This window comes from Colobus angolensis, unplaced genomic scaffold (genome assembly GCF_000951035.1).
Source record: "Colobus angolensis palliatus isolate OR3802 unplaced genomic scaffold, Cang.pa_1.0 Scaffold186, whole genome shotgun sequence".
In the NCBI taxonomy this organism is placed as follows: domain Eukaryota; kingdom Metazoa; phylum Chordata; class Mammalia; order Primates; family Cercopithecidae; genus Colobus; species Colobus angolensis.
Genome location: NW_012114999.1, coordinates 620,608 through 643,625, shown reverse-complemented (window position 1 = coordinate 643,625; position 23,018 = coordinate 620,608). Strand labels below are relative to the sequence as shown.

Genomic DNA, 23,018 nt, shown 5'->3' with positions numbered 1-23,018 from the left:
TTCCTTAGTTTTATCAAAGCTACAACTTTTCGGAAGCCTTCAGTCCATCCAGCATTCTAATTAGGGAACTGATTCCTAAGTCGGGTGTTAAGGCACTGAGGTGTACAAGTTGTGGCCAAAACTGGAGTTCAGCTGAATGAGAATGACACGCTTCCCTTTTGCTTCCCTTCTGCCTTGGGAGCCTTTCACCACACTGGGGAGATTAGACAAAAACCTTTTGCAGTTTATTTTTTTTTTGAACAAGTTACATTATGGAGAGAATTTTAAGCTAAAAGAAGAAAAGCTGCCTTTTTGTTACAAACAGCAGTGTGCAGTTTCAACTTGTCCAGAACTTCCTCAGAGATGTTTTAAGATCCGGTGTAAACTTGCTGTGGTTTGCCTTTGGGCATCAAACTGTTTAGCTTGGCTCTATTATATCCGTAATTGCTGCATTTTAATAATTGCCCAATATTCTTGTCAGCAATTTGCAGCCTATATTTTTAATGGAACCATTTGCCTTTCTTTTCCACAGGTTCGTTCAGACCTGGTTTAAGCCCCTGGATTAACGCAGCACAGACCCTCCGACCCACTGCAGCTGTGGGCAGGGTGACGCAAGCTCATTAAATATTCCCACAAGCCTCGTGCCGCTTACAGTTTATGTGCTTTGTAAAATCCTCTGGGAAGTCATCTTCTTCTGAGATCTCCTTACAGGGTTTTGCTTTATAAAAGTTGTCTTTAACATTTGCTGAAATAGCATATTCTTCCAGAGAGGTTTTTCCTTATCAAAATTATTACATAGGCAGGAGGCACTATAGTTCTTGTAAACCAATTCACTAATTTAGGGAATCTAATATTTTGAAGGGAAAAAACTAGACACAGATACTCTTTGTGGTGGTTGAATTTTTAAATTAACAGAGAAGATTTCCATGTGATCAGAGTTGATGTGGAATTATGGTGACAGAAATGTTGGACTTTGAGGGATGATTAAGTCAGTTTAATGGCTCCCAAATTATCTCTATAATTTAGTCAGCTTTTGAGACAAGCTGTGTCATTGATGACTTATGCTTCAACTTGACTGGTAATTTTGTTCTTTTAGTGAGTCCACTCTTTAGCTTATCTCCTTTTGTCTGTTGTAATGTTTATTTTTCACTAAACAAAAGTTTGAACTGGATTTACAGTAGCTAAGACTTACATAAATAACTATACCTTAATTTCTCCACTTTATTGGTATAAATACCTCAAAGAGAATGGACAAGTAGTGATACAGTACAGTAATCGTAGCTAACATTTATTTGGTTGGTTTTTATGTGCTAGGGATTGTTCTAAGCGTTGTGTATGTATATTAACTAACTGAATCCTCACAACAGCCTACCATACATTTCCTACCACAGGATATGTTCATTCATGAAGAGTAAGTTGCCGAACATTACCATTGGGGCAGAGTGGATTCACACCCAGGCAGATTTTTTATCTTTATCATAATCCATATGCTATTCATACTAGGATTTTAATCACTATCATATATCAAGATTGAACCATAGTGCCTCCTGCCTATATAATAATTTAGTTTTAAGACATATCTAAGAAATTCTTTTTGAAATTGGAACTTTACTGTTATTATTTCTGGATAGGTAATACTTGCAGATGTTATTAATACAAAACCCAGAAGAGAATTCAGTGAAAAGGCTTCTGCTCCCTCCTACCCCTGTCCTGCAGTCACCCTATTCATAGGCAGTGTCACAATCGCAAAGAGCCATTTTAAATATCTTTCTCTTTGACAATTGATGCAATAGACTAAGACCATTTAATTACAAACTCATTAAAAATTTTTTTTTTGTACTGTATCTTCACGCACCCACATTGGCTTTGTCTCTGAAGGTAGCGGGCAGCTCCTGTTCAGGGGTGATATTTCCTGAGTGAGGATAACAAGGCCACAACCCCCAGGTGTGTGAGATGGCTCCTGGAAACTCCACCATTCTGCCTTTTCCAGGACCTAGATCAGGGAAAGTCTTTGCACTTTTACCCGTAACTTTTATTCTTGATGAGAAGGAACCATGCCTGGAGCATAGTAAATGCTCAGTAAATGTTTGTTAATTGAACTTCTGTGAGTTGTGCCAGGCTCAGGGATAGAGGGCTGGAAAAATATACTTTGGAGTGTCTAAATCAGTAACCATTAGGGCCATGTGAGGAATATTCAAGTTAGGCAAACCACCACAAAACTCTCATTCAAGACTCTGGATAGGAAAAGATCAGAAAGAACCTTCTAGATCCTCGAGTCCAGTAACCAGATAGTCTCAGAAGGGCTGAGAGGCAGGGAAGACTTTTCTCCTGTTGAAATGTTGGCGAACAGTTGAAATAAGGACCTTGCCTTTTTATGTTTCTTTATTTTTTTCAGATTGCTTCTCAGTGCAACTTAATTTGATCCTTGTGATAACTCTGTTATTAAAACATTAGATTGAGTCTCTAATCAGAGCTGGTTTTGTTTTCTTGTTGGCACTAGGTTGCATGGCACTAGTGTCATTGATAACTTTGGTACCACAACTTAACTGGTGATGTTATATTTCAGGTGCACCTTGATTTTCTTCTGTAGTACTGAAAATTCTCTATAAAACCAAAGATTTAAAATGTCAAAACAGGGCCAGGCGCGGTAGCTCACACCTGTAATCCCAGCAGTTTGGGAGGCCAAGGCGGGCGGATCACAACATCAAGAGTTCAAGACCAGCCTGGCCAACATGGTGAAACCCCATCTCTACTAAAAATACAAAAATTAGCTGGGTGTAGCGGCTCATGTCTGTAATCCCAGATACTTGGGAGGCTGAGGCAGGGGAATCGCTTGAACCCAGGAGATGGAGGTTGCAGTGAGCCAAGACCGTGCCACTGTACTTCAGCCTGGGCAACAGAGCAAGACTCTATCTCAAAAAGAAAGCAAAAGTCAGAAACAAATATGTCATTTGCAAAAGTATTTGCTATAAAAATCTTTATTAGGTAGTCACTGCCCTCAGTCTAGTTTGCTTGAGTGCTATTTGGCATCTTTTAAGATAAATTTCTTATATTATGCTTTTCAGAAATTCTCCATTTAACTTTAGTGTCTGTTTGTGAAGTTTCTTCATTAAGTTTGCTTATTGAAATTTGTTTTACAGGCAGTTTGAAAATTGCAAGGAGGGACTTTAAGACTACTTCTGATTTGCAGAGATTGTGCTCTGAGCAGGCTGAAGTGACTGGATGAGACACACTGTTGGAGAAATAAAAATGACTTCCCATTATGTGATCGCTGTCTTTGCCCTGATGAGTTCCTGTTTAGCCACTGCAGGTAAGTTGCATAATATAAATTGCATGTTTGTTATATATTTTTGGATACATTTTGTTCCAGTCTCTTTAGTTGAGAAGAATTTAGCCCATGTGGTGTTCTTGCAGAACTTGAATATTTATGTTCTTTAGGGAAATAAAATATTTGACTACTATGTAGATACATAATACATTGGTCTGTGCTATATTTTACTAGGTTGGTTTTGGCATTGTCATGTTAGTGATGCAGATACCTAGCTAACCTTGGTGGAGGAAGGAAGAGAACAAATACGCTAATGAATAATCCCACTTAATTTTGTTACATGCATAGATTGTTTATATGTATATATTTTGAGATGAAGTCTCACTCTGTTACCCAGGCTGGAGTGCAGAGGCATAATCATGGTTTACTGTAGGCTTGACCTCCTGGGCTTAAGCGATCCTCCCACCTCAGCCTCCTAACTAGTTGGGACTACAGGTGTGTGCCACCATACCCAGCTAATGTTTTATTTTTGTCTCCCTATGTTGCTCAGGCTAGTTTCAAACTCCTGAGCTCAAGTGATCCTCTCTTCTTGACCTCCTAGCGTGCTGGCATTACAGATGTGTGCCTGACCTGTATTTACATTTTTGTCCCTGAATAAGGATTTTAAGAAAGCATTTTTGTCCTTTTCTTTATTAGCAAATGAATAGATCTTCTAGATTGAGGTGACACTCTTGACGTAGGCTGCTTGGGAGGTATTTAGTTTTGCCTATTTCACATATTTCAATATGTAACTTTTTTTTTTTTGAGACAGAGTCTTGCTCTGTCGCCCAGGCTGGAGTGCAGTGGCCTGATCTCAGCTTACTGCAACCTCCTCCTCTTGGGTTCAAGCAATTCTCGTGCCTCAGCCTCCCAAGTAGCTGGGACTGCAGATGCCCACCACCTTTGCCTCCCGGGTTCAAGCGATTCTCCTGCCTCAACCTCCCGAGTAGCTGGGACTACAGGCATGTGCCATCATGCCCGGCTAATTTTTTGTATTTTTAGTAGAGATGAGGTTTCACCATGTTAGTCAGGCTGGTCTCAATCTCCTGACCTCATGATCTGCCTACCTCAGCCTCCCAAAGTGCTGGGATTACAGGTGTGAGCCACCTCCCCCGGCCATAAATATCTTGAAAGAAAGTTGCTAGGCCTTTTTTGTTGTCATTGTTTTTTGAATGCCAGTTTATGAATTTGAACTGCCCATTCTCTATTTTTGTCTATCAGCAGTTTCATTTTGTCTCATTATTGAAGTGCTATTTGCCTTTTAGCCTTTGTATTACAATGGAATTGACTTAAAATCTCATTGAGAAGTAGTAGAAATGCCCCCCCGCCAAAAAAAAAAAAAAAAATGACGGAGAGAGAAAGAGGGAGAGAAGCGGCTTGATGGAAAATATGCTGTTTTGATGACAAGATACCTAGTCTCACCTTGTGGGTTTTAGGCTGGGCTTTCTGCCTTCATTGATGCCTGGGTCAGGCTGAAAAACACAACTGAAGAAGGCACTTTATGGGAAAGGAGTGAGTTCAATGACCCTGTCCAGCCTTGATGAATTTGATAGTGAATCAGTTTTGCTTCAGATTTTCCTTTCCTATTTCAAGCCTTTGGGAAAACATACACACAAGTATATATATATTTGAGTTGAATACACACTCAAAGCTTTGCCGAGGTGGAAGGGACAGTAGAGTTACAGCCTTTTTTTTTTTTTTTGATACAGAGTCTCACTCTGTCTGTCACCCAGGCTGGAGTGCAGTGGTGCCATCTAGACTCACTGCAACCTCTGCCTCCTTGTTTAAGAGATTCTCCTGCCTCAGCCTCCTGAGTAGCTGGGATTACAGGTGTGAGCCACCACCCCTGGCTGAATTAGAGATTTTATAATAGCATGAGGCAACTGATAAATAGTACAGAGGTACGGATGCCTTTTTGGTGTTGAAGTTTTTTGGTTGTTTCCCTTTTGCAAAATATAGTAGATCAAATGAATGAAGAAGAAGAAGGGAAATTTTGTTTTTTTTGAGACAGAGTCTCATTCTGTCACCCAGGCTACGGTGCAGTGGCACAATCTTGGCTCACTGCAACCTCCGTCTCCTGGGTTCAAGCAATTCTCCTGCCTCAACCTCCCGAGTAGCTGGGACTACAGGCGCATGCCGCCATGCCCAGCTAATTTTTTGTGTTTTAGTAGAGATGGAGTTTCATCGTGTTCCCCAGGCTGGTCGTGAACTCCTGAGCTCAGGCAATCTGCCCGCCTCGGCCTCCCAAAGTGCTGGGATTACAGGTGTGAGCCACTGCGCTTGGGCGAAAAAAAATTTTTTTATGTGCTAATATCTGATCTTTTTCTCTGTAGGCCCAGCATACTTTATAAAATGATTTTTTGGGCATTCTGGATGAGCTGAATTTAGCTCATCTGGGTAGTTATAAAAATGATGAATATTTCAAATAATGACCGTGTGTCAGGCCCCAAAGTTCTTTACATGTATTATCTTATTTCATCCTCATAAATACTGTAAGAAGTATAGATACTTTGATTATCCATAGTGTATAAGTGAGGAAATGGAAGCACAGAGAGGTCAAATAACTTTCTTAAGGTCACACAGCTAACAAATGGCAGGTGGAACTATAAACCTACTTATACCAGGTCTGGAGATTGAGCCTTTAGGCCTCTATACTGTGAGGAAGGATTGATTTGAAGGGCTTTTGTTTGGAAAGAATGGTAATAGGTTTGTTTTGAGCCATTTATGTCCTCCTGAAATATTAAGTAAATCATTTATTCACTGATCCCTGCTAAGTACAAAGCACAGTAATAGTCACTTAGGGATATACATGCAAAGAAATGTAAGATTCATTCCCACCCCACTTTTTTTATTTTTGGAGAGATGGGGTCTTGCTCTGTTGTCCAGGTTGGCCTTGAACTCCTGACCTCAAGCGATCCTCCCACGTCGGCCTCTCAAAGCACTGGGATTAAAGGTGTGAGCCACTGTGCCCAGCCGTATTAATCCCTTCTTTTGAGTTGCTCGTACTTTAGTTAGGCTTATAAAATATAACCATATGACCAAATAATGAATGTATGGTGAAAGCCAAGTAAAACCCAAAGACCTCAGAGGGGTCATGAGGGGAAGAACTGTGGGTCAGAGCAGCCAGGGAGGGCTTTGTGGAAGCTCTAGATCTTGAGCTCTGTCTTGAAGACTGGGCAGAATCTAGGAAGAAGAAGGCGCTGAGTTGACCAGATGGGAAAACCTGGCCTAGTACAGAATGTGGCATTTAGGTGCTTAATTTTTTTTTTTTTTTTTAATGATGACATGGAGAGCTGGTATGGAAATGTAGCAGGAGGTCTATTTGGAAAGAAGGATGGAGTAGATTATGAAAGATCTTAAATATCATAATGAGGCTTGTGGATTTTATTCTGTGGTTTGGATGCTCTCTTCTTCCATCCCTCGGAGCCAAAGGCATGCACTGTTTAATCTTGGAATTCAAACGGTGGCCTCAAACAGTGAGGCTGACTATGTAGCCTCATTAGCTTCAGACCCAGCAGTGCTCGGCTCACAGGCTGTCATTTATCAAGGGCTTGATCTCTGCCAGCTAATTTATTTTGTCTTTAGAAGACAACTCTATGAGATGGATATTCTTATTATCATCACCTCCATTTTACAAACAAGGAAATTGAGACTCAGTTTGGTTAACAATTTGTACAAAGTCCTGGAACTAATAAGTGGCAGAGTTGAGACTTGAACCTGGCAGTTTGGCTATAGAATCCAGCCCCTCAACCACTAGATCCTCCTCTAGGGAGGAGACCCTCTGTGTGGGATGAATAAACCTCTTCTTGATTGATTAAATACCAGGTGAGTAGCTACCAGTGTGACATCCTGGAACCAGATTCAGCCCCTTTGGCCTCAGAAGAGACAGACGTAGGTCATCAGAGCAGAAGGATCCTCAAGTAGTGGGCCTTCTTTATTTGTATTCTCACTTAACCAAAGTGGCCTTAAAGCTATAAATTGGTGGGAAGGTGTGGAGGTCTGGTAGCAGAGGGGTGAAGGTTGTCAAAGGCCTCCTTTTATGGCCAGAAGAGGGGCAGAGCACAAGGGAGTACATTAATTGAGCCCAAGTTAGAATCCTAGGAGCCTGCTTGTTGCAGCTCAATGGGTTTGTCTGAGCCTTTGGTGAAAACCTTTCTTTCCTTCTCTGCCTGTGGTAGAGAGTGAATGAAGGAGGTTGGGGCTGGGTAGGTGAGGGGAGCAAGCCATATCCCAGTGTTAGTGTTGTTTGTCAAAACTCATGCTTTTTGGCTGGGCGCAGTGGCTCACGCCTGTAATCCCAGCACTTTGGGAGGCCGAGGCAGGTGGATCATGAGGTCAGGAGGTGGAGACCATCCTGGCTAACACGGTGAAACCCCATCTCTACTAAAAATACTAAAACAAAAATTATCTGGGTGTGGTGGCGGATGCCTGTAGTCCCAGCTACTCGGGAGGCTGAGGCAGGAGAACGGTGTGAACTCAGGAGGCGGAGCTTGCAGCGAGCCGAGATAGCGCCACTGCACTCCAGCCTGGGTGACAGAGCAAGACTCCTCTCAAAAAAAAAAACAAAAAAAACAAAAAAAACCTCATGATTTCCCTCCCCTCCCTTGTTCCTTCGTTATCATATAGCACTGTTGAGGGTGGAGGGTGGACTGTGCTCTTGGTGAATATGAGCTGTGTAAGGACCATAATGCCTCCTGATTGGAAATTAGCTTAGGTGATTTACTTGGGTAAAAAAAAAAAAAGAGAGAGAGAGAGAAAATAAATACAAGAGATTTATTGGGGTTAAAAACAAAAAAGAAAAAAAAAAATTATCTTAGGTTATTTATTGGCCTCTTATCTTAGATTCTGTAATCTACCTAATGTAAGAAAAGTGGGAAGTTTAAAAAATAAGTGCTTGATACTGTGGGCTTAAGTCTAAGTTTTGCTTTAAAAACTCTTCTATACTTGTGTTATAACATTAATATTATTGAAAATATCTGCTTTCCAGGCTGAAGTGATTCATTTATTATTCTAGTTCTGCTTTGCTTTCCTCCTTTGTAGTTTGTGATACTTGTGCTTTTCTTTTTAATGCAAAAAAATGGATAAAAATAAAAACTTGGAAAAGCAACAAAAAACAAAAAACAACCTTCCAATTGTTCTACACATCTTTAAAAGATACTAACTGCTGCCTCTGAGGCTTGCCAGCATTAGGCAGGGCTAGGTTTCCAGGAGTTTTAATAATGAGAAAAAGAGGCACGCATGGAGAATTCAGGGAAATCAGTTTGATTGGAAGGGCTGGACTTATCACTGGCCCTTTGTGCCAGGTCAGAGGGATGCTGCTGAGGTGAGCTCTGGAGCAGTGCTGCTGGTGTTGATGCCAGTGGGCTACTGGTGGAACGGCTAACTTCTTCATTCCACTGTCTCTATTCAGTGCCCAGATGTATCCTTTTGGAAACTTGCCTGCAGCCTGCACACAGATTTCTATTGAGAAACATTTCTTTCCCTCTCTACTGGATGTACCTGGAATTCCAGGTAGAGTGCACAGGAAAATCGAGATGCTTTTAGTCTGAGCTATTTTCCTGCTAAGAAAGCTCTGAACTCTTTGTGTCTATGGGAAGCAAGCTGAGATACCAGCTGGTTAATACTTGGTCTAGAATGGGACAAGCTGGCAGCCTTGGGTAGAGTCTAAACTAATAATATCATACTGTATTTGTAATCTTAAAAATGTTTTTATAACAAGTATTTCATTTGATCCTCACAGCACCCTCTGGGGGTAGGCAGGCACTATTTTCTTCATTTCCAGAATGAGAATAATAGGGCTTAGAGAAAGTAAGTGATTTAGAAAGACAATTCAAGTGTTGGTTGGACCAGAACTTAAACATGCTTTTGCAGACAAACTACACCAACAAATCTTACGATCTTTTTGGTATAGTGCATCCTTAGCACCTCTTGACAAATAAAAATTGTACATATTTATGGTGTACGCCGTGATGTTTTTATACACGTATACATTGTGGTGAGTAAATCAAGCTTTGTAACATATGCATAACCTCACATACTTATCATTTTTTGTGGTGAGAACACTTAAAATACACTCTCAACAATTTTCATGTGTAAAATGTATTATTTTTTTCACATTTTTATAGGGGGCTGTAGGGAGGGGGCCTCCTCACTGTCAAGTGAGGTGGTCACAGTTTCTTTGCCAGCTCCAAGCTGGACACTGGGGGTCCTGGAGGTGGCTCTGCATGTCAGCATGTTCCTACCGCCTTGGAGGGGCCCTAGATAGTTGCAGGGCATCGCCTGGTTGGTCATGATGTTGTCCTTGGTAGAGACTGAGTATTGGCCCCCATGGTGAAGGACATGACTGGCACCAGCTTCATAGCCCAGGCATTTTTGAGGAAGGCATGAGTCCTAGAGGAGTAGGTGAGGGGGCGGATCACCTCTGCAGGAGTCATGGCCATCTTGGGCTCAGTGGTGGCAGTGTCTACTATAATACCTTGTTATTAACTCTCGTCACCGTGATGTACAGTCAATCTCTTGAACTTATTCCTCCTGCCTAATTGAGATTTTATATATTTGACCAACATGTCCTCAGTCCTTCCACCCCAACTCCCCAACCTCTGGTAACCACCATTTTACTGTTTCTATGAGTTTGACTTTTTTTTTTTTTGCCGGGGGGATGGAGTCTCAGTCTGTCACCCAGGCTGGAGTGCCATGGCATGATCTCAGCTCACTGCAACCTCTGCCTCCCAGGTTCAAGTGATTCTCCTGCCTTAGCCTTCCGACTGGGACTATAGGTGCGTGCTGCCACACCCAGCTAATTTTTGTATTTTTAGCAGAGATGGGGTTTCGCCATCTTGGCCAGGCTGGTCTCGAACTCCTGACCTTGTGATCCACCTGCCTCGGCCCCCAAAAGTGCTGGGATTACAGGCGTGAGCCATCACGCCCGGCCATGAGTTTGGCTTTTTAAGATTCGGCATGTAAGTTTGATCATATATGATATTTGTCGCTCTGTGCCTGGCTTATTTCTCTGAGCATAATGTCCTCCATGTTCATCTGTGTTATTGCAAATGACAGGATTTCCTTTTTTAAGGCTGTATAGTATTCCACTGTGTATATATAAATTTTCGTTATTCAATTTATTCATTTATCCTGCACTTGAAAGAAAAATCTTGAATTTAAGTTAATGGCCTGTGAACCTCAGAGGTGGTTCTGCCATAGTTATCTCCTGTCTGCCAATCAAGTGATCGAAGCCTGTAAACTCATAAGGGCAGGAAGGCTGGAGGGTGCCGGCAGGGGTTTGCCACCAGGGAATGTAAGGATAGAAGATGGATAGGCTCAAAGGTTCAAAGCAAACTGAAAAAAAGTGCCCCCACCCCCTCGACTTTTTTCTTTTTTTTTTTTTTGTGCCAAACCTTAGGTCTTAGAACATAGCTAATTGATTTGGTCTGTGATTATTATTGTTTTTAGCTGATTATTTTATCTTATTTTAATTTTATTTTTTTTTTGAGACAGGATCTCACTCTGTTGCCTGGGCTGGAGTGCAGTGGCACGATCAGGCTCACTGCAGCCTTGATCTCCCAGGTTCAAGCCATTCTCCCTCCACAGCCCCCAAAGTAGCTGGGACTACTGGTGCATGCCACCATGCCTGGCTAATTTTTGTGTTTTTTTCTGTAGAGATGGGGTTCCACCATGTTGCCCAGGCTGGTTTGGAACTCTTGAGCTCAAGTCGTCCACCTGTGTCAGCCTCCCAAAGTGCTAGGATTACAGGTGTGAGCCACCATGCCTGGCCTTTAGCTGGTTATTTTAACCAGTTTTGTGTTTAATTCTGCTTCTTGATGCACAAGGAAAGGACACATTGTCAAATGTGATCCCAGTTGTCACCAGAGTGCCAAACTTTATTTTAAAGAGCAAAGAACTGCTATTAAAAGACCTAGAGTGGCATGGTGGTGACCGCCTGTAATCCCAGCAACTGGAGAGGCTGAGGCAGGAAAATCGCTTGAACCTGGGAGGCGGAGGTTGTGGTGAGCCGAGATGGCACCACTGCACTCTAGCCTGGGCAACAAGAGCAAAACTCCGTCTCAGAGATAAAAGACCCAGAGTGGATAGGGTAGCCTGCATTTTAGAGTGTATTCCCTTTGAGGATATTGTGCATAGCCAAGTGTGATGAAGCACCTCCCTGTCTGCCTTCTCCATTAGATTTTTCTGCAGAAACTGCATGTGCATGCATGCGCGTGCACACACAACACACATGCGCACGTGCGCACACACACACGGGAGTTGAGGCAGTAGTTGAGAGAAAGGTGAGTTCATTTCTCAGAGATTCCCTTGCCTTGTATGGACCTGTGTGTGTGTGTGGAGGTGGGGTGGATAGCCTAATGCAAGGCATTTTACTTTTTTTTTTTTCTGAGACAGGGTCTCACTGTTGCCCAGGCTGGAGTGCAGTGGCACAATATCTCAGCTCACTACAGCCTTGACCTCCTGGGCTCAAACGATTGTCCCACCTAAGCCTCTTGAGTAGCTGGAACTACAGGCATACGCCACCACACCTGGCTAAGTTTTATATTTTTCGTAGAGATGAGGTTTCGCCGTGGTTTCCAGGCTGGTCTCAAACTCCTGAGCTTAAGCAATTCACCCGCCTTGGTCTCCCAAAGTGTTGGGATTACAGGCTTGTAAGCCACCACGCCTGGCCCTTTTTATCATTTTTCAAGGAGAGTTTACTAATAGCTAGTTGGGCAACTGAATGTGCATACAGTGGAGGGGAGGATGTTTACCAAGAATGAGTAAGATTATTCCTAGATTTGATGTTAGCCAAGTCAAGAGAGTCCAGGTTTCTCTTTGCTTTGCATCTTTATCGTAGGCTGTGTAACTGCCACCCAGCTTTCTGGATTTCTGATTGATGTGGATTATTTTAGGACAGCAGTGATGGTGTGTTTTATAGTGATCAACACTTCCATCAAGATGCAGCTTTATCTATATGTGCCTACACAGCTGTTTAATTGCTAAAAGCTTATCCTTGCGTACGGTTGTGTATATAGGAAGTTAGACTTTCTCAGCTTGTTTGCTTTGGTAATTAATCCAACTCTGGGGGTGTCTTTATCACCCCATAGAGCTCTGAGCTCTGAGCACGCTGATTTTGGAAGTGTAGGAGCAGGGAGTGTTCTGGGAAGTGTTCCGGGAAGTGTGCCAGCGAGAGGCCTTCCTTTAGGACTGACCCTGCTCGGCACCGAGGCGCATGATTGGCCCATCGCGCACCACATCCATGGGAGCCACTGACTTTCATTTTCTTTAAAACAATCTCTGCCAGAATGGCCTAAAAAACATCTATCCTGAACTTCAAAGTCATATTTTTGTTTTCTGAGAGGGCACTGTCAATCAGGTGGAATTCTAGGGGCTGAAAAATGCCCTAGCTCTTGGAATGTTCCTTCCAAGGAGTAGGCAGCAGGTGTTCTGGGGACTGAAGCCCAGCTATTCCCCTGCCCTCCCTTGCCAGCTCTTAAAAATCTTTAAAAAAAAATCTACAGTGTAATGTGGAAAATTTTACTACCTTCAAAGGAAAATGTTGATTTAAAAAATTATTTTTAAGTTACTCTCTTCGTTGGCAATGAGGGGAACCATATATGGCAAAAGGAAAAAGTCTTGATAAAATTGCTCTGTATTCTTTGTTTTGCTTCCTTTTGTCCTCATATGCCTGAGTTACTGTGTCCTAGTCCAGAATATTGACTAGGGCCATCTGAGTAACACCTCCCTTCCTTCCTACTCTCCTACCCCACCCACAAGGATACAGGATACACAGGTAGCATAGGCCTCAAGGGAGGGCAGAGGTTCAGCCTCTGGAGTCAGCCCCTGCTCTGCTTTTTTTTGCAGTGGCGCGATCTCCACTCACTGCAAGCTCCGCCTCCCAGGTTCACGCCATTCCTCTGCCTCAGCCTCCCTAGTAGCTGGGACTACAGATGCCCGCCACCGTGCCCGGCTAATTTTTGTATTTTTAGTAGAGATGGGGTTTCAGCGTGTTAGCCAGGATGATCTCGATCTCCTGACCTCGTGATCCACCCATCTTGGCCTCCCAAAGTGCTGGGATTACAGGCGTGAGCCACTGCGCCCAGCCCTGCTTATTTATTTATTTATTTATTTATTTATTTATTAGACAAGGTCTTGCTCTGTCACCCAGGCTGAAGTGCAGTAGTACAGTCTTGGCTCACTGCAGCCTCAACCTCCTGGATTCAAGAGATCTTCCTGCCTCAGCCTCCTATGTAGGTGGGACTACAGGCATGTGGCACCACACCTGGCTAATTTTGTGATCTTTTATAGAGATGACATCTCACTGTGTTGCCTAGGCTGGTCTCAAACTCCTGGCCTCCAGTGATCTGCCCATCTTAGCCTCCCAAAATGCCAGGATTACAGGCATGCCACCGTGCCTGGCCTCCCTGCTGTGTTGTTTTCATAAAATACTACACGTTGAAGCAAAATGCTGTATAGCTCCTGCCCACCCTTATCTTTTCCTTTTGAGTTAGAGGACAGAACCACTTATCATTTTGCCTTTTCTTTAAACTTTGAAATAACTACTGTGTTTTAGATGAAGACTTGTAGTCTGGTCAACTTTGAGTACCTCCTAAGATTCAGGTACTTTGCTAGCTTCTGAGGCACAGAAAGGGGAGAGATTTTGGAGTTAGTGCAAAGAATGAGTTTTTTTCATCTTTTTCTAATACAGTTAAGTTTCCCAAAGTGTTAATTGATTGATTGATTTAACAAGGATTTACTGAGTACCTATTGTATTTCAGACACTATTCCAAGTGTTGGAGTGATAGCAATAAACAAAACAGATAAAAATCCTTGTCCTCATGAAGCATGTCTCTAGTGGAGAGAGACCAGATACAAACAAACAGAATGCATATTTCAGCAGGTTCCATGAATAAAAAGCAAAGGGGTTAGGGATTGTTAGCGGGGATTGCAATTTGAAGTAAGGTGATTAGGAAGGGCCTCACTAGGAAAATGACATTTGAGCAAAGATTTGGAGGAGGTGAGCTAAGTGGATATCTGGGGAAAGAGCATTCCAGGCAGCAGGAAAAGCAAGTGCAGAGGCTCTGTGGTGGAAGTTTGCTTGAAGTGCTCAGGCGATAGCAGGTGGGCCACGTGGCTGCTGGAATGGGAAGTCAGAGAGTTAACTGAGGGGTGGGAGAGGGTGCGGGTGTGTATAGCCCAGGGCATTGTAGGCCATCATAAGGTTCTCACTCTGAATGACACTGAGCCATTGGAGAGTTTGAGCAGAGGAATGATATGATCTGAAGGATGTCTTAACAGGACCACTCTGGCTGCTGGGTTGAAAATAGACTGTTGGGCAAAGGTGGATTTGGAGATACTGGCAAGAGATAATGGTGACCAGAACTGCTTATTAGAAGGAAGGACCCTTGGGAGTCATATGCTTAAGAAATTCAGAATGATGCTTTTGTAATTTTTCCCCCAACCTATTCCTTTTGAGGAGGAAAGTGGATAAAGATGTATTTGTCATATCAGTGGAATACTGTGCTGTAACCTAATATTAAAGATAATTACATCTATAGAACTGCAAAAGCTGAATCTTAAAACACAAAACAATCCCCCAAACCATCTAAAGAAAATCTCTTTGTGTTGTGAATGAATGTCCTTGAAAAATCGTCATCTTAATAGCCTGAACCCTCTTTTCCTTGCTTGCTTACCCTCCTGATTTCCAAGTCTTGCTCTTTTCATTTCTCAAGGGGCCTGTTTTTCAGGATCATGAGTTTTGAGGGTCTCACCACCTTTTGCAGAAGTGCTTCTTACAGTGTCGTAAATTACAGTTTCAAAGAAATACAGTTGCATCCAGCTTTACATAGTAAATGTTTCTGAGTTGTGTGTCAACCTATTTTTATAAGTTAAACTACATATTAAATGTGAGCAAGGAGCATGATACAGCAGATTTTTTTCTATAAAGAAAATCACTTTAAAATACATTTTATAAGAAGGATATTCATAGTGGTTTTGCCAGAAGTGGAATATACCATCTTGTTTATGGAATAGGAAGTTTTGCTTTTGGAGTTTGAAGTTATAAACAAATATTAGGCTAGTGCTTTCTTAAACTTAATATGCATGAGAATCCAGACACAGGGATCTTGTTAAATACAGATTCTGTTTTAGTAGGCCTTGATGGGTCAAAGTCTGTAGATTTTTAACAGGCTCATAAGATGCTGATGCCGCTAGTCTGAGGACCACATTTGACAGCATAGGTCATCTGTTTTCTCAGTGCACAAATTGTAACACAGAAACTGCAAACACCTAGACAATTTCTTAGTGCCATGAAAGGGAGCTTGATTGTAGCATGCCTTTACAACAGCTACCTTGAACACCTTTGGTAAACTTGCTTGGGTCAGAGGTATCCATGTGCTGGAGAGGAAATTGGTTTGAGGCATTGAGTTCCACAGATGCCTTTAGCTCTCTGGCTGTAAGTGTGGTGCACCTGCAGAAACCAGGTGCATCTTCATTAACTGGGGCTACACCTTGACATAATCCTAACAGTTGTTAAAGAAGGAATTCTCTCCCCTGCCCCCATTTCTTCCTTTTGTGTGCCTCTTTTGCCTTGTCACATTTCTTGCCTTGTGACTTAGTAGACCAAGGTAGGAGATTCGTGTTGGGTCACTGAGGGTGGGGACATTGGTCCAGGAAGCCGTGGCCAAGGGACTCTTAGGTAATGAGAGTTAGCGACTAAAAGTTAAAAGTTGAATATACCTCATTTCAGTTAGAAGTGTTCTAATTTCTAATTTTCTAGTTCAGTTTTCCCCCATTGACTTCCTACTTTATTCTTTTTTTTTTTTTTTTGAGATGGAGTTATGCTCTTGTTGCCCAGGCTGGAGTGCAATGGCACGATCTTGGCTCGCTGCGACCTCCACCTCCTGGGTTCAAGTGATTCTCCTGCCTCAGCCTCCCGAGTAGCTGGGATTACAGGCATGCATCACGACGCCTGGCTAATTTTGTATTTTTAGTAGGAATGGGGTTTCTGCATGTTGGTCAGGTTGGTCTTGAACTCCCAACTTCAGGTGATATGCCTGTCTCGGCCTCCCAAAGTGCTGGGATTACAGGCACAAGCCACTGCGCCCGGCCCTAATTTATTCTTATAATCAGACTCCAGGCTAGAGCTTTTAAAAAATTAACATTTTTTAGAAGGGAAAAATTTCTGTAAGTTGTAATTGATGTTTATTAAGCACCCTGACACCGTATTTATTATAAGTGAGGTTAAGACTGAGAATATTTAAGCTCTGTGCCTGAAAAGTTGTGTTTTAAAATAACTTTTATTTATTTACATTGCCATCGAGTAGTTTATAAGGTTTTCTGATTTGCTTTCTCCGGCCTCATCACTGTTGTTGCAGGGCAGTGTACAATCTACATATAGCTCTGGAGCTTGCCGCAAGCCTCAGGTGGTGGTCATTCTGCTTTTGAAATTGAACCAGAAAAGTCCTGAGGAATGTAACAATGTTTTTTCTTTTTGCCCCCTGCTAGCTTTTTTCTAGTCCTCCCAAAAATGTGTTTATCTTGCTGTCCATGCATGTGGAGCAGTCTGGAATTCTGTGTGGCATTAGATAGTGAAAAAAAATAGATTTCCCACATGACTGAAGTTATGGGAGTGAGAAATCTTGGATTATGCAAGGACTGTTTGATTGGAAGAAGGACATTTTGAGATGAGGTTTATTTTAAGATATAGTAAAAAAAACTAAGTATACAACTTTTTGTTTTTTTCTAAACAAGTCCTTTTTGGGGGTGACAGGATGGGGTGTGGACTAGAAGCAATTCCAAACTTTTAAGTGTCACATCTTCATTCGGAAGAAAAAAATGTCTTCAGGATGAAAGAACAGCTTGAATGCGAAAAGCCTGATAGTTATATAATTGGACAGTAGGGTCTGGCATATTATAGAGGACCCCGAGAGCCTGATCCAAGCAGCCTGCCATTTTCATCACCCCAGGATTATCTGTAAGGACAACTTTACTGTCTGTCACCTGCCAGGTCTCAGCCTGGCCCTTGTGAGTGCCAGGAAGTTTGTGTCCTCCGTTTTGCCAAGCTTAATTAGCTGTAGAAATACCCTCTCAAAGGCTGTCTGGCAGTGTTCCATTAATGGTATGGGGTGAATTCAAAAGCACTAATTAATTGTTAGATTATTTGCAAAGCCCATGCTGAAAAACCCAATGCCTGCAGGAGAAAGTTGGCAGAGAGACAGTACAGAGATTAGCCTGGACCTTACCCGGCTCAATTGCCTTTTTGGAGTTTGGCCAAGAGGGGAGTTGCTTTTCTTTTTGGAGAAGTGCTTGTGGCCATATTGTTTTCTAAATTGCCAGTGTACTCTTCTAGGCTGTCAGTGAGGGAGCTCATATGGACCCTTGCAGACCTAGAGAGCCCAAAGAGCATCTTCAAGAGGTTTGTTTATTTTTGTTTTGTGAGAGAAACACAGTTGTTTAACATTCATTAACTAAATAAATACTTCCCAGAGGCCTCTTCTTAAATAGAGGAAAAGGAGCTCTAGTTTGTTGTGAAACAATTCAGGTTTTAAGTGTTACATGTTCAAAGGAGCCAGGATCAGGGCCTTAAATAGTTTTTTTCTTCTTAAAATAAAACAAGTCAGGTTTCTCATTTCTTCTGTTTAGGTGGCCCAGGTCAGCAAAAAGTGAATTTTCCAACTGCTACTGCAGTTGGAAGATGCTATTTTAAAAAATCTCAATTTGAAATCAAGTGCATGCCAATTTAAGGTCAGGGTATACTATATGCAGGAAGGGAAGAAGCAGGTAAACAGGTTTGCATTATTTTGCTACATTTGACATATAGAATGATAACACCTAGAATTAGCTCAGCTTGACAAATTGTGGACAAATAATAGAAGTCCCTATCCCTTATAGATGAGAGAGATTTGAGGCTTTTGGAACCAAGTGCCAGTTTCTGTTGACTCTGAGGGCAAGGGAGACAGCAGAAGATGAAAGTATAGAAGGATATTTCAGACTTATCTAAAAGCCAATTGAGTGTTATATAAGGGAGCTGTATGTAGCTCTGTGTGAAAACATCCATCCACAAATCTTCCAGTTCCTGGGCCTGGCCCTGCCTCTGCCTCCTGTTGACAGGCCTCAGCGTCTTTTTCTTGTCCTTTTGGGCTTGAGCAACATGTGAGTAAGTACTTATGTACAAATCCCAGTCCAAATCTTACTTTATTAACATGATTCAGAAGAAAAGAATTCTAATGAAAAATTTCAGAGGACTGTGCCGAAACGTTTCGTGATATTGTCAGATCTCCCTGAACTCAGGAAAGGCCCCCAAAAATCCATTATTTCTGTTTATTACTCACTTGGAAAAAGCTTACAAGAATGCCTCAGGAGAGTATGCACTGGTTGAGGAATTTATTCCTGAGTGTACAGCATCCCCTACGTTTACTCTGTGTGAGGCTGGCTGTCCTGAAACCCTGGGCAACCTGCCTCCTCCTCAGCCAGCAGGCCTAGAGTAGCAGCTTAGTATTTTTAACCCTTTCTGTCAGATGATTCCCAGCCAACTTTATGAGTCGATAGAAGCACAGATCTAAGAGCTGTGAGGAATTATGAAAGCCTTTGAACTGACAGAAGACACAGATTTTTCTTTATTGCTTTATTATGTTTAAAAGGTCTCATTATGCTTTTATTTTGGAGAGGTAATTCTGTATAACAATGTCAAGACCTACTTGTATATCTCAGTTAGGTTGTGAGATACCATGAATAATGTTACAACTAATAGTTCAATTGAAGACTTTAAATGATTTTCCTCAAAAAGATAAAACAAAATTCTAGGTTGTTCTAAAATAACTATGGTTATTTGTGTTTAAAAATATTTCAAAGGGAGAAAGAGGGGTTAGGATTACAAGTGATAGAATGAAAAGTGCTCATAATTTGTTGCCTGTGGTATCTGTTCTGCTATTCATGAACATGGTACACCCATTCATTTATTTAGGTTTTCCTTAATTTCTTTCAGCACTGCTTTTGTAGTTTTCACTAGTTTATTTTGAAGACCCTAGTGTGTCCAAATGTGAACAAGATTCATCATGTCTGTTTTATTAAATTGTGTTTGAGAACCTCTGTTTTAGAGCTGTAATTCTATCCTCTTCGATCTACTCTTCATTAATAATGATGAAAACTGATACTCCCTTTGACTTTCCTGGAGGGTGAGCTCAGGGATGTGTAACTAAGGCCACTTGCTAAAGTGAGTTACTGGCCTGGCTACCTTTGCTCTAAGTTGTAGGAACTGAAAGCTCAGTGTGTACTGTAAGAAATATGTTCTTTAAGGCTTAAGGCTAGTGTTGCTGAGCAAGAGATGTAGTAAAATGAATATCCTTGTTCCTTTGGACTAAATGTCAGAGTTAGAGGCAGTTTTGGAACCCAAAGATAGGATGTTGTACCTTTTCATCAGGCCGTTGGGCTTTCCCAGCAGAGTTTCACTGGAACAGAGTCACTCCAGTGAACTTTCATTTTGGACTTGTAACAAAAGGATTTTGTAGAGATTTTACTCTCTGAATGTGGGTAATACCTGAGGGCTTTGTGAAGATGAACAGTAACTTTGTTGGGTTTCTGCACTTTTATTTAGGGAAAGTGATTCTCCACTGCAATGTCAAGAGTGGTCTTGACAGAGACGCATGAAAAGTCAGATCGTGCAGTAGTTGTGACCTTGGGTTTTGGATTCAGGCACACAGGTTCAGGTCCAGATCATAAGCTGTGTGTCCACAGACTCAGTGTCCTCATTTGTAAAATTGAAGTATCAGTAGTTCCTATCTCAGTTGCGTTCTTGTGAGGATTATAAATGAGATAATGCATATAAACCAGAGTTCTCTGGAGTCTCTTTTAAGACACTCATACCATTCATGAGAGCGCTGTCCTTATGACCTAATTGCTCCACCTGTTAGCATGTCCCATCTCCTAATACTATCACACTGGGGTTAGGATTTTAACATACAAATTTTAGGGGGATACACATTCAGTCCGTAACACATGGTGAACATATTTAATCAGTCTTTTAAGTTGCAGTTCTATTATTCAGGCATATTTTTGGTACAAAAATTAGATCTGATCCTGAAATATAATGTTGCTGTTAAACAGACTTTATTGATACCCAGTTTCTTTATTTTCCATATGTTTTACTTAGAGCAGTATAGTAGGAATACCACAGTGGTACAATGGGAATGATGAAGTTGGGAGAGGGTGTGAATAAAAAGCACTCTTCCCCCCAACCTTTTTTTTTTTTTTTTTTGGAGATTTGAGTCCCAGTTTTGTGGTTTGCAGAGCTTTTGTTGCCTTATCTATACAATACTGCGAATTATACCTATTCTTTTGATTTGATGAGGATAAAATACATGTAAAGCAGCCAGAAGTTTATGGCACGTAGTAGTAGGTCTTCAAAAAATTAATGTTTATTTAGAGAATCTATATATTTAGGAAAAGAGGGGGAGAGAGCTAGAACAACCTTATGATGGGCAGAATGCAATTGCTGTTTAGCTTTTTGCTCCCAGTGGAGAAAAGGCAGGTTGGGGAATTTCCTTGGGAGATGGCTGAGGAGCTGTTGGCTGAGCCAGGTGGATTTGAACTGGGCACCTGGATGGAAAAAACCTTGTTTTATTTTGAGGTAGTGACTTGGTCTTTAACTGGAAGTTATGGGGTAAAGATGAATCCTCAAGAACGGTGGCGGTGCCGAGGATCAGGACCAGTTGGGGACAGGAGAACCCAAGTGCAGCGGATTGAGGCTGTGCATTGGTAGTTTTCCTCATCTGTATGGTACCTCTAGGCTCAGTCCCAGTCTAACCACCCTATTTAAAATTGTAATCCCTCTCTAACCACAGAAACTCCTATTCCTTCTTATCTTACTCTGTTTTTCCTCATAGCACTTCTCACCTCAAAAGCTGTTTGTAATTTACTTATGTTTATTATTTATCTTCCTCCACTAAAATGTAAGCACCGTGAGAGTCAAGTTAGTTTTGCTTTTGCTCTGGTGCAGCTTTTTCTTTTTTCTTTTCTTTTCTTTCTTCCTTCCTTTCCTCCCTTCCCTTCCCTTCCCTTCCCTTCCCTTCCCTTCCCTTCCCTTCCCTTCCCTTCCCTTCCCTTCCCTTCCCTTCCCTTCCTTCCCCTCCCCTCCCCCACCACAAGTATGTAAAAAGACTTAAGATTTGGCCGGGCGTGGTGGTTCACACCTGTAATTCCAGTACTTTCACAGGGTAAGGTGGGAAGATTGCTTGAACCCAGGAGTTTGAGACCAGGCTGGTCAACACAGCGAGACCATGTCTCTACGAAAAATTCAAAAATTAGTCAGGCATGGTGGTGTGTGCCTGTGGTCCCAGCTACTCAGGAGGCTGAGGTGGGAGGATCTCTTGAGCCCGGGAGGTCGGGACTGCAGTGAGCCATGTTCACACCACTGCACTCTAGCCTGGGTGACAGAGTGAGACCCTGTCTCAAAACAAAAAACAAAAACAAAACAAAACAAAAGAAAAAACAACTTAAGATTTGAAACTTCCAACTGAATATACTGTATCTGTGTGAGGTCAGATTTCTTCATATCCTTCAACCAGAACAATGTATTGCAAAAAATTGAATGCAAAAGTAGGTGGGAAAACCCAGCGGTCTTGTATTAAGCCAGACATTAAAGAGATTTTCTGTGCATGCGTCTTGAAATTTAACAAGAAAAGAGATTTGCAAAAATATAAAACAATGCTGCTCATCTCACTTTACATTTTGTTTCAGAAAATAGTTACTTTTCGTGAAAGATACTGTTTATGTTACAGTTTATTATGGTTGTTTTTTAGTGAATTAATACATGTTTAAAAATTTTCTCAGTTTTAATTTCTATTGCAGAAAATGTTAATAGACTTATATTAACAAAATCTCTTTGGAGTCCTCAGTTATTTTAAAGCATAGAGGGATCCTAACACCAAAAAGTTTCAGAATTGCTTTTTTTTTGAATAATACAGAAGAGATACCTTAGTAGGGGAATCTTTTCTTCTGAACCAAATAAAGATTTAATGAAGAACTCCACCAACGACTCTTGGCTCTTGCAGGAAGTCACTCAATTATCAGTGTACTCAGCTGGCAGATGAGGGGGATTGCCTTGTACTATCTCCAAGTTTCTTTTAACCCCAAACTATATGATTTCAAATCACTATCGTTGTCAGCATGGGCATTATGCAGCAATCTCCTAAGTATGCTATTTGCTAGGTTAAAGATGATGGTTATATGTAAGGATATAATGCTGTAGTATTTGTGAAGCAGGGATTCCAGGGACTTTTCTTTTTGGGCCTGTAAAATTATTTCTTTCGCTGCTCCTTTAAAAGAATAGAAGTTTTCATGATTATTAGATTTTACTGTAATGAGCAAGGGAAAGATTTTTAATTATTGCTGAATATTTTTGTCAATTTATGTATATCACAAATTTAAAAATGCATGATTTCTGAGAATTTTTCTGCTGTAATGTGTGTGTGTGAACTTATGTGAATATTTGTAAGTATTTACATAAATCATTTAAATTTGTTAATGGGTTCTAAATATACCACTGATGTCTCTGTTGAAGTTGACTCAGGTTGCATATCCATTATATCCTTACTTACTGGCAAGGCACGGTGGCTCACGCCTGTAATCCCAGCACTTTGGAAGGCTGAGGTGGATCATGAGGTCAGGAGTTTGAGACCAGCCTGGCCAACATGGTGAAACCCCGTCTCTACTAAAAATACAAAAATTAACCGGGAGTGGTGGTGCATGCCTG

General features: G+C 41.6%; 1 protein-coding gene across 4 annotated transcripts in view; it reads left to right on the top strand.

The window, feature by feature from the left end:
- Positions 1-23,018, top strand: part of TGFBR3 (transforming growth factor, beta receptor III) — a 243,470-nt gene that overhangs the window by 58,701 nt on the left and 161,751 nt on the right. For all 4 annotated transcript variants that reach the window (XM_011939966.1, XM_011939965.1, XM_011939964.1 and 1 more), the window contains one exon: positions 3,120-3,289. In XM_011939966.1, the coding sequence (XP_011795356.1) occupies positions 3,202-3,289 (88 nt within the window). In that variant the 5' untranslated portion in view covers positions 3,120-3,201. The remainder of the gene's footprint in view (positions 1-3,119; positions 3,290-23,018) is intronic.